Genomic DNA, 14690 nt, shown 5'->3' with positions numbered 1-14690 from the left:
ATCTAAAAGTTGAATAAGAAAATAAACACTAAAAAAAAACAAATAGAAAGTGATTGGATTTTTCCACGTAAAAAAGAAAAAATAGAACCAATAAGAAACTGCCGTATTAGAGGCGCAGAAGATAACACTTGAAATGAGCAAAATGGTAGACTTGGGCTTTGGAGTCGTTTGGTGGGACCACCCACCACACTCGCAATCTCCACGTCGAATGAAAGACAAGACGCCAATAAAACCAAGCCACGTGTCATAAACTAGATCTGTAGCCGTTGGATGATCCACGGTGGCAAAACGGAGGTCTTCATAGGAATGAAGCTCCCCCCGTAACAAACACGGGCAAACCTATAGCTGAGGCATATATAAATCAAATGAACTAAAAGAGAATCAAAATCCAAACTAAACGGATCTCTTCTTCAGTGGTGGAAGCTACTAGAACACTAGTTTGTTGAGCACTGCGATGAGGAAGTGGACGGTTGCTTCCGCTCTCCTTCTTCTCTCTCTCCTCTTTCTCTTTGCAGATCAAGGTATGCCACTTCACAATTCACTCTTCTACGTATTACGCATGTTGTTCTAGTTGTTCGAATTCGTTTATGGATCTACGTTTCGTTTTGTAGGTCGAAAGTTTCAGGCGAATGCCGAGGGAGATTCCGACGAGCTTGTAGATCCTCCGAAGGTGGAGGACAAGATCGGTGCTGTGCCTCATGGCCTTTCCACCGATTCAGATGTCGTCAAGAGGTGTGCGTTGTTTGATTTCTCTTTTTTCTATTGTTCTCTTGTTTCTGGTGTCTAAACGCACGCGTGTTGTTGTGATTGCAAGGGAGTCGGAGTCGATCTCGAAGAGATCTCTCCGGAGCAATGCGGAGAAGTTTGAGTTCCAAGCGGAAGTGTCACGGCTTATGGATATTATCATCAATTCTCTCTACAGTAACAAGGATATCTTCCTCAGAGAGTTGATTTCCAATGCTTCTGATGTAAGCGTTTTTTTTTTATTGTTATTTATTTGAGTTAAAACCTACATCTATTCATATGCTTGTTTACATTTTGAAAATCCATGCATTTAAATTTTCATCCAAACTCCAACGATGTGTTATTGTTAATGACAAATGATGCTTGCATTCTAGGCTTTGGACAAGATTAGGTTCCTTTCCCTCACGGATAAGGACGTTTTGGGAGAAGGTGATAACACCAAGCTTGATATTCAGGTTAGTATTGCTAAATTCTGGTTATTATGAAGACAGTCTAAACAATGCCGGCGGTGCTTTATTGTTTTGCAACTAAACTAAAACATGCTGGTGCTACAGATTAAGTTGGACAAGGAAAAGAAAATTCTCTCAATTCGAGACAGAGGTATTGGTATGACGAAGGAGGATTTGATAAAGAATTTGGGGACAATAGCAAAATCTGGAACTTCTGGTATGTATGTTGTGGCACATTGCTGAAGTAGTTTTTGCTTGTAATGTGGTTGGGAAGATGTTAATTGGAGCTGTGTTAATTCAGCATTTGTTGAGAAGATGCAAACAAGTGGAGATCTCAATCTGATTGGGCAGTTTGGAGTCGGCTTCTACTCTGTTTATCTCGTGGCTGACTATGTCGAAGTCATTAGCAAGAATAATGATGATAAACAGTAAGTCTTTTTGGACCTGATATCGTTTTTGTTTGTTGACTTGTAACCCAGCTATCTGACTTGAAAATTATTCGGTTTTCAGGTATGTATGGGAATCAAAAGCTGATGGAGCATTTGCAATTTCAGAAGATACATGGAATGAACCTCTAGGGCGTGGAACTGAGATTAGATTACACCTCAAGGAAGAGGCTGGGGAGTACTTGCAGGAGTCTAAACTGAAAGTATGCACCAAATTATTTACCTTAATTATTATAAGTTTTTCTAGTTTAAAATTTCATGTCTTCTAGTTTCCTTCACATAAGTATACACTTAGGGGTCGTTTACTTTAAAGTTTAATATATGCTCATGCTTGTAAGTATAGGTGCTCTCTACGGGGAAAATTTGTTTTATCTTGTAGGTGCCTGTTACTTTATTTTGACAAGTGCTGACACATGCTATGCTATTGATTTCCGATGGATAAACATGCAATATTAAGTAGGGTTTCTATTGAGTGTTGCACTTGTGAGAAAGTTGAGTTCTCATTAGTTAAATTAACTTTTCATAGTTACTAGTAATTGGATTATGATTTTGCAGCACTAACACAAATCTCAATATGCATTTTATAGCAATGAAAAGGATATGAAAAAGAGAGAGGATAAAACTCATTTAATATACGTTTTTTTGTCAATATCTACTCTCAATATGAAAGACGTCAATCTCTTGCTAAATATGATTTAACAACTATTTTTTTCACAGGAATTGGTGAAGAGATACTCTGAATTTATTAACTTCCCTATCTATATTTGGGCAAGCAAAGAGGTTGATGTGGAGGTTCCCGCTGATGAAGATGATTCCAGTGATGAAGAGGATTCATGTATGTATGTTTTTAAGAGTTCAGTTGGATCTCTCCATTTATATCCTGTTTCAACATGTTGTTTTGGTGTTTGTTCATTCTTGTTTATTTAGTTATGGTAATTTGAACTGTCATCCTTACCTTATTTTATTCCTTTAACAGCTGAAAGCAGCTCCAAGGAGGAAAGCGAAGATGAAGATGCTGATAAAAGTGAAGACGAAGAAAAAAAGCCCAAGACAAAGACGGTGAAGGAAACAACTTATGAATGGGAACTTTTAAATGATGTGAAAGCTATATGGCTGAGGAATCCAAAGGAGGTTACAGAAGAAGAATACACCAAATTCTACCACTCTCTTGCCAAGGTAGCATTGCCAATTTGCCATGCTTGTTCCTTATATATCAAGGGAATTTATTGTGAAATTCACTTCACTCTGAGTTTGTTAATATTCATAAAGTTGTGGATTTATGTTTTGTGCAGGATTTCAGTGATGAGAAACCTTTAGCATGGAGTCATTTCACTGCTGAGGGCGATGTCGAGTTCAAGGCAGTCCTGTTTGTACCACCTAAGGCACCTCAAGATTTATACGAGAGCTATTATAACGCAAACAAATCCAACCTGAAGTTGTATGTTAGACGTGTGTTCATTTCAGATGAATTTAATGAACTGTTGCCTAAGTACCTAAACTTTTTGCTGGTAGGAATTGTTGTGCTTTGTTATTGCAGATAAAATATATTTTATGATGATCAGAATAATTTTTGCTAATAAATGTTACTTTTGACGTTGGGAACAGGGTCTTGTTGATTCTGACACATTGCCACTTAATGTATCGCGAGAAATGCTTCAGCAACATAGTAGTCTAAAGACAATCAAGAAGAAACTTATTAGGAAAGCCCTTGATATGATCCGTAGGATTGCTGATGAGGATCCTGATGAGTCCACTGACAAAGAAAAGAAAGGTATGGTGTAATAATTATGAGTTTCATCTGTTGGAATCCCTATTTTTTTATGGGCTAAGGTTTACCAGAACTCGTGTATCAGTCTAGAATACTTGTCTTGTTGTGTTTGCTTTGTCATACCTTTTCATAATGTAAGAGGCGTTTCTTAAATTCTGTTCATTGACTTTGTACTTCCATCAATATTAAATATTGATGCACAGAAGATACGTCATCTGACAATAATGAGAAGAAAGGTCAATATTCCAAGTTCTGGAATGAGTTTGGTAAATCCATTAAACTTGGTATCATCGAGGATGCCACCAACAGAAATCGTTTGGCAAAACTGCTCAGATTTGAGAGGTATATTACTTCTTCATGTAATTATTAAACTCTTGTGGTAGTGTTATTTCCTCACTTCCATTAGTTAACAATTTAGCTGATACTTGGAACTCTTGCAGCACCAAGTCTGAGGGTAAATTGACATCTCTGGATCAGTACATATCTAGAATGAAAGCTGGGCAGAAGGATATCTTTTACATAACTGGAACCAGCAAAGAACAACTGGAAAACTCTCCATTCCTTGAGCGGCTTAAGAAGAAAAATTTTGAGGTGCAATTTAAATTGTTTGATTTTTATTATTTGCTCTATTATTTTGTTCTCTAAAAACATTAGCCTTTCTATTCTGCTGAGGGGTGATGATTTAATGTCTTCTAAGCGTATTTTCTTTTCAATTTCCTACAGGTTATTTTCTTCACGGATCCAGTTGATGAATACTTGATGCAATACCTGATGGATTATGAAGACAAGAAGTTCCAAAATGTGTCCAAGGAGGGTTTGAAACTCGGGAAAGATTCAAAAGACAAGGAACTGAAGGAATCCTTCAAGGACCTTACCAAGTGGTGGAAAACTGCTCTTTCCAAAGACAATGTTGATGATGTGAAGATTTCCAACCGATTGGACAACACTCCTTGTGTAGTGGTAACATCAAAATTTGGTTGGAGTGCTAACATGGAGAGAATCATGCAGTCTCAAACTTTGTCTGATGCTAGCAAGCAAGCATACATGCGCGGCAAGAGGGTTCTTGAGGTCAATCCTAGGCACCCTATTATCAAGGAGCTCCGAGAGAGAGTAGTAAAGAACCCTGAGGTACATTCTAATTTTCTCTGTGGCCTCTCTTTCCTCAACTCAATTGGGGTTTATCTGTTAACTCACAATCGGCTTTACTTTTCAGGATGAGGGTGTGAAACATACAGCACAGTTGATGTACCAGACCGCACTCTTCGAAAGTGGCTTCCTGCTTGATGATCCCAAGGATTTTGCTTCCCGTATTTATGATTCAGTTAAGACCAGCTTGGACATCAGTCCTGAAGCAACAGTTGAGGAGGAAGATGACACCGAAGTAGAGGCTGAAAGTGATTCAAAGCCTGAAGCTGATGCGGTTCATGATGGTGATGTTGATGATGCCAAGGACGAGTTGTAGATTTGCATGACATCCACTATTTAATGACGGTGCTGTCGGTTCCCTTTGTTTTTCATGGTTTCAGCTTTAAGATAGACCGTAAAAGCCTTCTCTAGCATGAGTTTTTTATTTCACAAGTTGTTAAAGGAGAACATTAGTCTTACTGTAATCATACTATCCCTTGGAATTTTGCCGTACCATATCAGTCTTAACACAATGTTCAAGTTCCTAGAAAATATGCTTGTCTTTTTTATATTTTATTTTTAGCAGCAGTGCAGCGCCCCTTAATTGAAATCATGAATGTCCTCCTGGTAATGGGTTTATAAATAATTGCCCACTCCTAGAATGAGTAAAGGCCGAAATAAACTCTTGAATTTCAACAGGATAGCTTTTACAAGTTGCAGCGTTGTTTTCATAAGATTTGAATTGGCAGTGTTACCCTATTTTTCTTCGAGGAAGAAGGGCTATATTATAGTTAGTGTTCACCCTTCGCAGTTGTCGTTCAAGTTGAACCTGAGGCAGGAGAGGGCAATTACAGATAGATGAATTAATTAAATTTGTCTTGATGCTTATGCGTGTTAGGTTACTCAACAACAGAACAGTATGATAAAATATTACTCGTATATTTAATGACCAATTATAGCATACCCCGATTGATTTTGATTACGATGGCTATCATCTAGCATTTTACGGATAAAGGGAATGGTTGGCATTTTTCTTATTAATGTTCATAATACTATACTATTGACGTGCCACATGTGGTCTTGCACAGGGCAACATTATTAATAACCGTCGGATTTATCTAATATGCATAGTTATATCGTATACCTACCATGTCGGATTCAACGCCCACCGCCATCACGCACCACGTGGAACCCGAGGGTGAATCGTCGGAACTAATGTAAAACACTATTGTGGTGATTTCTGTTTACCATATGCGGCGTCGTTCCTCTCCCGTCTCTTTGTCCATTTCCTTCTTCTTGTTTGATCCTAACAGCGGGCACGATTCCGGCGCCGAGGTGGGCGCGGAGTGACGGTGGTGCATTGGGTTGTGGGAAAGAAGACCCGACGATGACCACCTGTAAATCAGAAATTAGACCCAACATGTAAAAGAGAAAAAGAAAATACCATGGCCACCGAAAATCGTCTCCGGTGGCGTTGCTCGATGGAAGCGGCACCGAAAAGGAAAGACTGAGAAAGGAGCCTTGATCAGATGCACAGATTCCATGACAAAAAGATGCACTATAAATTAATCTAATTGGTTAGGCCTAGTGCAAACCAACTTTTCAGCATAGTTTTTCTTGTTTTCAATTTGATTTGGGCCAAACGAATTACTCAAAGCAATTTTTTTTTATTTATTAAAAACGTAGCGTTTTAATTGAAATCAACTTCAAAACGTTAAAAACAGAGAATATTTTGTTACATAATTTTTGTAGAGAAAAAACTGCAGACTAGAATATGAGTATTGATATATAAAAAAGAGCTGGAAATTGTACCCTTTATTTTACTTTAATTTCTATTGTTTTTTCTCCTCAATTAAGACTAATGATTGATGACGGAAAATATTATCACAATTTCTTAACCTTTCTCTTGTACTGGATCTTTTTGTTGGTCATCGTACTCTTTAAATCATCTTAAAATTTAGAATAAAAGTCTAACCCAATGGTAAAAAATCATCTTATTGCTTATAAGATAATAAGTGTTCAAACTTTATAAGTTCTATTTAAATTATATTTTTAAGTGATGTGAGATTAAACACATTCCTAATTAAAACATCTCCAAATAATTTACAATAAAGTCAAATTAAAAGTGATTACAATTATAAGAGGACTTTCTAACAAATAAAAAATGTGTAATATGTAAAACAAACAATAACTATCATCAATACTAACATAAAAGTACTAAAGTTGATACATTTAAAAATAATGAAATTTAGGAGTTTAACCAATGAGAAAAACTACAATTAGTTAAAGGATGAAAGTACAAGACAATGTGTAGTTTATCATAGTTTGTTTTTTTTCCTCGTACTACAGTAATGTAGGTGGAAAGATATAAAATAAGTATTCTCACAACCTCATTAATTATTTTTAGTTAATTTTTTTTTCATTCTGAAATTTAATGAATAGTTTCGTAGTTTTCTTCTTCACTCATGCTTATATGCAATAACCGCATTGAAATATAGTATGCATTTTACATAAACGTTTGTAAACTTGATTTTAGATTATTTAATTTTGTAAAATAATTTTCCAATTAAAGTAAGTTTATAGTAAGGTAATTTACGTTTAAAAAAAAATATTTTATAATTAGACTTACAGTAAAACTTAATATAACTTTTTCCTCATCATAAAAGTTACTCAAAACATTTTTTACTTGGAATTAATGTTAATGTTAAAATCACATTTGAAACAGAAGGCTAATGTAAAATCAAACATGTTAAAAAAATGATTGAACCCATGTTTGCACAGTTTCTCTGTACATCCAACTAGATGCATGATTATATTAAAATTGTGTTGATTGAGACATCGCAATATTTATCTTTTTAAAAATTAAGAAACCAAAACGGCTGATCTGATAACAATTCACAAAGCCTAACTTAACGTGGGAAGCAAAAATTAAAGCACAGCAAATCTCAATGAGACTAAAACTTGAAACGCACAACACTTAAATAATCCATATTAGAGCATAAAGGTTTCAAAGAACGTACTCTACTGCTTCAAAAAATGAGAAGCAGCACAACAATATCATTGAGTTGTTTAATCATAGTTGCGTGCCTTTGAACATAACCGAGTGTGTTTAATTAAAATCAGCAAGAGCAAGAAGTGGTAGTGTCTCTTAGCCAGACATTATAATTGCAAATCCCATTATTTTGCCAACCCAAATGACATGGTACCAAGCTTCAAATACCCGCAAAGCTGGCTAGCCAGTAGAGTACCAACCTATATTACTCTGATTCTAAGTCAAGCAAAGCATAGAAAACACTACTTTTCATATTGCGCTACATCACCTCTCTATTTGAATAATGCCAATCCATGCCTCAAAAAGTCCCTTTTGCTGGTGGGTTCACGAGATTCTGATTGCAATTGCTTTCCAAGTTAACATGCTGAGGTTTTGTACCTTGAGATTTAATAATCTAAAAAATGTCACCTACAACCTTTAATAGTATTAATAATGCACTATGAGTATTGCAAAGAAAAGAATACTAGCATAGTCACAGTAGCAATCAATGACAAGGAGCAAGGGTGAGACTTTGATGATAGTCCAGTGAAAAAGTTGGGAAACCATGGACTGTTAACTATCAATGGCATCTCCCCTGTCCCTGTTTCTGACCCAATTCCAGAAGGAGGAGGAGGAGCCGGTGAATCTCTTGCCGATTTTTGGCTGCACATAACACAATTAAAGAAGTCAAATTCAATGCAAAAAAGATTGTTAGAATAAAATGGGATATTATTTCTTTTGATTTTTCTATCGAGAAAAGTTAAGTTTTGTTAACAGAAAGAATCCAATTGGTGATTTTTTTCTCTTTTTCTTTTTTCTTAATCATCCAACCAACCTTATATATTTTTCTTTATGTTATTTCTTTTGGTATGTTTATCTCAACAACAAAATGATCCAATTAAAATATCTTGTAATAGATTCCAATTGTGATTGAGGTATTACTATGCTTCTTATTTTCCATGAAACCTAGCGCAATCTCAACCCTCTTTCCTTTTTGTGTACCACAAGCAAAATATAGTTTAGGCTTTAACTTGTGCCACACTAAAAGTACACTATAACTGGAAGAAAGAAAAAAAAGTTAGTTAGCAAGCACCATGTCATTCCAAATTTAATAAAACGGTTGTACTATATTATAACATGAACAACCGAAAGTGTCAATCAACGATTGGAATCGTTATTTTGAGCAAAAATTAAAATAAAGTAGAAAGAAAGGAAACAAATAACAAATTAAATTAATAGTGAGATGCATGTACTGAACAAAGAACAATGGTTACCTTGTGGTTGAAGGGCAGAATGTAATTGTATAATCAGCTCCCGTACACGTAAACGTACTCGTAGCGTCGTCGTATGCGTAGCTATACGATTTGGGACACGCGGATTTGAATATCTGCGAGTATACCGAAGGCTTGCATGTGGCGGGTGAGGCATACGCGCCGCTGCAACAATACTCCGGACTCTGAAAAGCCTCACACGCGCTCCTACACGCGCTGCGGTCCGCGACCCGTAACTCATTCGGGCACCCTTGGTTCAGGTCCGCAAGGCACCCGGTGGATCCGCACGTACCCGAACCGCCATTGGGGTCCACAATTAAAGGCAGATTGTAACCGTCAACGAGACTCACATCGTAAAAATCCTGGGTACCCGACCCGATTGTGAACTCCACCAATGTGGCGGGTGGGCTTGCCCCGCCGCCGTTGCATTGGATTTGGTTGGAGCCACAATCCCCTGTGGTGCAGCTACCCTGTTGGGTGTTCGGGTCAAAATTGCATCCGGTTCGGCCCCAGAATCTTCCGGACCAACTGGGTGGGGCATGGAAGCTCTGTGACCCACCGGGTCGAAGCTCAAACCCGGTTGAGTCCAATCCGGAGCTGCCTGCATTGGCCAAAATCCCGGGCCACACAGTGTAATCACACTTGTTGATTAGAGTAAACGTGGCTCCTAATGCACCTATTAATTATCCGGTGGATAATATCAAGTTTGTAACCAGTTGAGAATATTAAGTTATGCAAGAAAATTTGAAGAATGAAGAATGAATTGATGAATTAATTAATTACCTTGGCAAAGGAGAACCCAGATGAGAGCAATGTGTATGGAGAAGCAATGGGGAGCCATGGAATCCATTTGGATTTTGGAATGTGGTTGATTAATGAAAGTGATTGGGTTGAAGAAACAATGCTGGAAGAGAAGAGTATTGTGCTCCACTGCCCATGCATGAGAAGAGATGTCCAAGATGGATTGTAAAGAATATATATACTATAGGTTAATTTATAACGGAATATTAGGTGGAGTAAAACCCACTATAAGTTGTCGAGTGATACGTAAAAGGTTAAGCTAAAGGGTATATATATTAGATCTTCGAATATAAATATCTGTATCTAGTTTTTGACTGCGGAGTGGGGATAGTTAGAAGAGTATGCCAATCGTTGCATAATTATATTCTTAATGGATTGGGTTTTAATTGGACCAACGTATAAAAGGGGCAAAGTATATGGATGCTAAAACTAACTGTGCAATTAATTAAAGGGAGTTGTATAATTAGTTAATTACTGTTAATCTCACCATTTGGGGGCTCTTGAAATCGGGGGACCAACTTTTGATAGTGGCTATAACGGATTCGATTCTTCTATCTCTTTTTTCAATCTTTCATTCTTTCAGGCAAGAAACTCAGATCAGATTTTTGCTACGTGTGTTCATTTGCTGTTATTTGCATTGCACGCAACGCTTTGAGTTCCTAAATTTCAACGTGGCCAACTAGCTGCATGTATTTGATTACACATGTTTAACTTGTAACAAAATAAACACAGTACTTTGTTCTAGATATATAGTGGAAGCAGTACTGTATAAAGATGCTTTCTTTTGCCTCTATATTGTCAATTGTATCAAACTTATGCCCATGATTTCCAATGATGGAAACAACACTGCGCAGACATGCGATGAGTTCACTTCATAGTTCAGTGGTTTTTTTTTTCTTTTGTTTTTTTTTAATCAGAGTAATATCGAAATAAGTAGCATATATAGTACAAAAATAATTAAAGTACTAAAGATATATATGTTAGAACTGTCAGTAATATTTGTTTAATATAATTATTATTAAAGTCAACAGAGTTATTATATATAACAATTTATAAGATAATACAACAACAACAACAACGCCTTATCCCACTAGGTGGGGTCGGCTACATGAATCAACTTCCGCCATAATGTTCTATCAAGTACCATACTTCTATCTAAACCATTAATTTCGAGATCCTTTTTGATAACCTCTCTTATAGTCTTTTTGGGTCTTCCTCTGCCTCGAATTGTTTGTCTTCTCTCCATCTGGTCTACTCTCCTCACTACAGAGTCTACCGGTCTTCTCTCTACATGCCCAAACCACCTAAGTCTATTTTCCACCATCTTCTCTACAATAGGCGCTACTCCAACCCTCTCTCTAATAGCTTCGTTTCTAATTTTATCCTGTCGAGTCTTACCACACATCCACCGCAACATCCTCATCTCCGCTACACCTACTTTATTCTCATGTTGGCTCTTGACTGCCCAACATTCTGTTCCGTACAAAATCGCCGGTCTTACCGCAGTCCGATAAAACTTTCCCTTTAGCTTGATTGGTACCTTTGCATCACATAACACCCCCGATGCTTTTCTCCATTTCATCCATCCTGCTTGAATGCGATGATTCACATCCCCTTCAATTTCCCCATCATCCTGTATTACAGACCCAAGATATTTAAACCGTGTGACTTGAGGGATAGTATGGTCTCCTATTTTCACCTCTGAGTTAGAAACCCTCCTTCTTTTGTTGAACTTACATTCCATATACTCCGATTTGCTTCTGCTTAGGCGAAAGCCATGTGTTTCTAGAGCTCGTCTCCAAGTTTCCAACCTCTCATTCAACTCCTCCCTCGACTCTCCAAGGAGGACTATGTCATCTGTAAAAAGCATGCATCTCGGCGCTATCTCTTGGATTTGTTCCGTGAGGACATCCAGAATTAAGGTAAAAAGGTAGGGGCTAAGGGTTGACCCTTGATGTAAACCAATTGTGATGGGAAAATCGTCTGACTCTCCACCCTGTGTCCTAACACTAGTCGATACCCTATCATACATATCTTGGATAGCTCGAATATATGCAACCCTAACCCCTTTCTTCTCTAGAGCTTTCCACAAAATCTCTCTAGGCACTCTATCATACGCTTTCTCCAAGTCAATAAAAATCAAGTGCAAGTCTTGTTGGGCCATGCGATATTGCTCCATCACCCGCCGTAATAAATAAATCGCTTCCATGGTCGACCTTCCCGGCATGAAACCAAATTGATTCTCAGTAACTTGAGTCTCCTTTCTTAATCTCCGTTCGATCACTCTTTCCCATAATTTCATGGTATGACTCATGAGCTTGATTCCCCTATAATTTGCACAATTTTGTATATCCCCCTTGTTCTTATAGATTGGCACTAACGTGCTTCTCCTCCATTCCTCCGGCATGCGTTTTGACCTCATAATTTCGTTAAAGAGTTCGGTGAGCCACTCAAGACCTCTATCTCCAAGAGTTTTCCACACTTCAATAGGTATGTTGTCTGGCCCCACCGCCTTACCATTACTCATTCTTTTCAACGCTTCCTTTACTTCCTGTTTTTGAATCCGACGATAGTACTTATAGTTCCGGTCCTCTTCTCTTGTGTCTAGACTGCTAGAATCATATCCATATCCATCATTAAATAAGTTGTGGAAATACACCTTCCACCTTTCCTTGATATCTTTTTCATGCACTAAGACTTTGCCTTCTTCATCCTTAACACAATTTATAAGATAATAATGTAAAAAAAAAAAAAAAAAAAAGTGGGCAGGGTATTTTCTGTTGGAAAAAATGAAATAAAATAAATATGAAGAAGATGCACAGTCTTGAATTAAATAACAAAATAGCAGTAGCAAATTAAATTTAATTGACAGCACATGAATAATGCATTATAACATACAATAAGCACAAAAAAATAAATTAATGGAAGAAAGATATAGCCTGGGTTGAAGCGCGTAAACGCTATCCTTAGAGAGAAAACGCCCCCACTGCACGGGTAAGAAATTCTTATTGCGCTCCTCTCCCAAGATACGACAACCCGTTGGTTCCGATCGTGTGCAGCGAAAGGATCCCCGAACCTTATGAACACCAATGCTCTTGCTCTCACAAAAATTAAGTTTTGTATAAGAAAAGAAAGAGATAAATTTTAGGCAGAAAGAAACCAGAGCTCTCAGTCTGTCATTTCTAGAAAGGAGGAGATAGATATATATAGGCATTTTGCAACAACAAAATATGACCGTTGGAAATATGACCGTTGGAAAACTAACATACAATTGTCACAACAAATATAACAAACTAGTTTGACTCATTAAAATAAAATCTTAAGAGAATCTAAAATAAATATTATTTTATAAAATAGAATTAATATATATTTATAAATTTTAAATTAAAACACAAATATTTACCAACATTCCCCCACATAATTTAAAATTTTAAAGTATATTTTCTAAAAGATAATTTGTATAAAAACATAAGAGAAAGAGCATGTGATATTGTATTTCGGTATAAGGAACCTTCCGGGTTTGAGCCTTATACCTAGTGTTTATGAACTTCCATCCGAGAAAAATGTAGTGACTTGATTGTCTTGAACTACATATTCTTTAACCGGACTTTAGTACACAACCCCTACAATATTGGCGTTCAATTAGGTTCTAATCAGTGGTAGCGCGTTACACGGCCTTGCACTTGTATCTTGTTTCGTGAGTGTCCTTTAGAGATTAGCCCATATCTCACAGTGGCGGCCCCACCACCACATTCACTAGGTGAATCCTCAAAGAGTGAGTTGTGACCCTCACCCCTACAATAATTGTCATCGGATTCATTAAGAGGTATTTTGTTTTTTTTTTTTTACCAAAAATACACATATATAAATACCTCAACCTTAATATTGCCACAATTTATAATACACATCGTCATAGGAATGAGAAACGGAACAGCTCCGTCAACTTTCATTTTGGTGTACTTTAGTCAACAAACAATTTCGTTGTTACCCGTTGAACTCCATTCATGGGATCACCAATCACACGGAGACGGGTGTCCATTGTTGTAACTAAATAATGGGCTTTAATCCCATTCTCCTCGACGACTCAAGTACTTGTTGACATGTCAACCTTTTTGTAAGCGGATCCACAATATTATTTTCTGACCTGACAAAGTCAAGAGAAATGACACCATGAGAAATCAAATTTCTTATAGACTTATGTCTCACTCTTAAGTGTCTTCTTTTTTTCATTAAAATTTTGCTAGTCCCTTTAGATATAACAATTTGATTATCACAATGCATTGGAATTGGAAGTATAGACTTATTCAACAATGACAAATCACATAATATATTTTAAGAAATTCGGTCTCACTAGTAGCAGTATTTAAAGCAATAATTTTTGCTTTCATGTGAAATAATAATTTGTCTAGTAGATTATCATGATACTACACAACTAGCTAAAGCAAAGACATCACCACTTGTCATTTTTATTTCATCAAAATCAGAACTTCAATTTTGTATCACTAAATCCCTCAATTACTTTTCAATCTACCAACTGCATGTGCAATATCAACAGGTCTAGAGAAGTTTGTCAAATGCAACAAAGAACCGATACTTTGAGAATATTTATGTGAAGAAATTTCTTTACTCTTTTTTTTTTTTAACTTGATGGATGAGTCATAAGGAGTAAAAACATGTTTCGCATCAAAATAATTAAACTTCTTCAATAGCTTTTCAACATACTAAGATTGGGTAAAAGTCATGTCATCATTTTTCTTTATAAGCTTAATACCCAAAATCACATCTACACAACCAAGGTCTTTCATACCAAAATTTCTAAACAAGAAAAACTTCACATCATTTATGAAATTCATTTACTATCAAATATCAATATGTCATCCAGATACATAAAATGACGCATCCATTATCATCAAATTGTTTCACATACACACATTTATCACTAACATTAATTTGAAAATCATACAAAAGAATAACTTGATCAAACTTTTGTGTCAATGCTTTGGAGCTTGTTTCAAACCATACAAAGATTTAACAATCTATTTTTTAAGAAAAAAT

The 14690-nt window shown here is 36.5% G+C and overlaps 2 protein-coding genes across 4 annotated transcripts; one reads left to right on the top strand and one right to left on the bottom strand.

The window, feature by feature from the left end:
• The first annotated feature begins 336 nt into the window (after nt 1-336).
• Nucleotides 337-5229, top strand: LOC100819942 (HSP90 superfamily protein). Of its 2 annotated transcripts, none has more exons than XM_006601293.4 (15): nt 337-521; nt 612-732; nt 815-968; nt 1119-1199; nt 1299-1410; nt 1495-1621; nt 1704-1842; nt 2357-2474; nt 2616-2815; nt 2932-3147; nt 3245-3410; nt 3614-3749; nt 3848-3998; nt 4131-4535; nt 4621-5084. In XM_006601293.4, exons 1-15 carry the CDS (start codon nt 455-457, stop codon nt 4867-4869), a joined length of 2442 nt encoding a protein of 813 aa, XP_006601356.1. In that variant the 5' UTR covers nt 337-454; the 3' UTR covers nt 4870-5084. The 2 variants fall into 2 exon arrangements, with proteins under 2 accessions (XP_006601356.1, NP_001344317.1); NM_001357388.1 differs by having other exon boundaries at nt 362-521; nt 3611-3749; nt 4621-5229.
• Nucleotides 5230-7554: 2325 nt separating this feature from the next.
• LOC100786772 (thaumatin-like protein 1) lies at nt 7555-9842 on the bottom strand. Of its 2 annotated transcripts, XM_006601292.3 has the most exons (3): nt 9618-9834; nt 8838-9510; nt 7555-8226 (listed from the first exon to the last, which is right to left on the bottom strand). In XM_006601292.3, the coding sequence occupies exons 1-3, from the start codon at nt 9682-9684 to the stop codon at nt 8022-8024; spliced, it is 945 nt and encodes a 314-aa protein (XP_006601355.1). In that variant the 5' UTR covers nt 9685-9834; the 3' UTR covers nt 7555-8021. The 2 variants fall into 2 exon arrangements, with proteins under 2 accessions (XP_006601355.1, XP_025982185.1); XM_026126400.2 differs by lacking the exon at nt 7555-8226 and having other exon boundaries at nt 8834-9510; nt 9618-9842.
• Between the last annotated feature and the right edge of the window lie 4848 nt (nt 9843-14690).

The sequence above is a fragment of the Glycine max genome, chromosome 17 (genome assembly GCF_000004515.6).
Source record: "Glycine max cultivar Williams 82 chromosome 17, Glycine_max_v4.0, whole genome shotgun sequence".
In the NCBI taxonomy this organism is placed as follows: domain Eukaryota; kingdom Viridiplantae; phylum Streptophyta; class Magnoliopsida; order Fabales; family Fabaceae; genus Glycine; species Glycine max.
The sequence above is the reverse complement of the archived record's forward strand: the minus strand, read 5'-3'. Positions and strand labels throughout refer to the sequence as shown.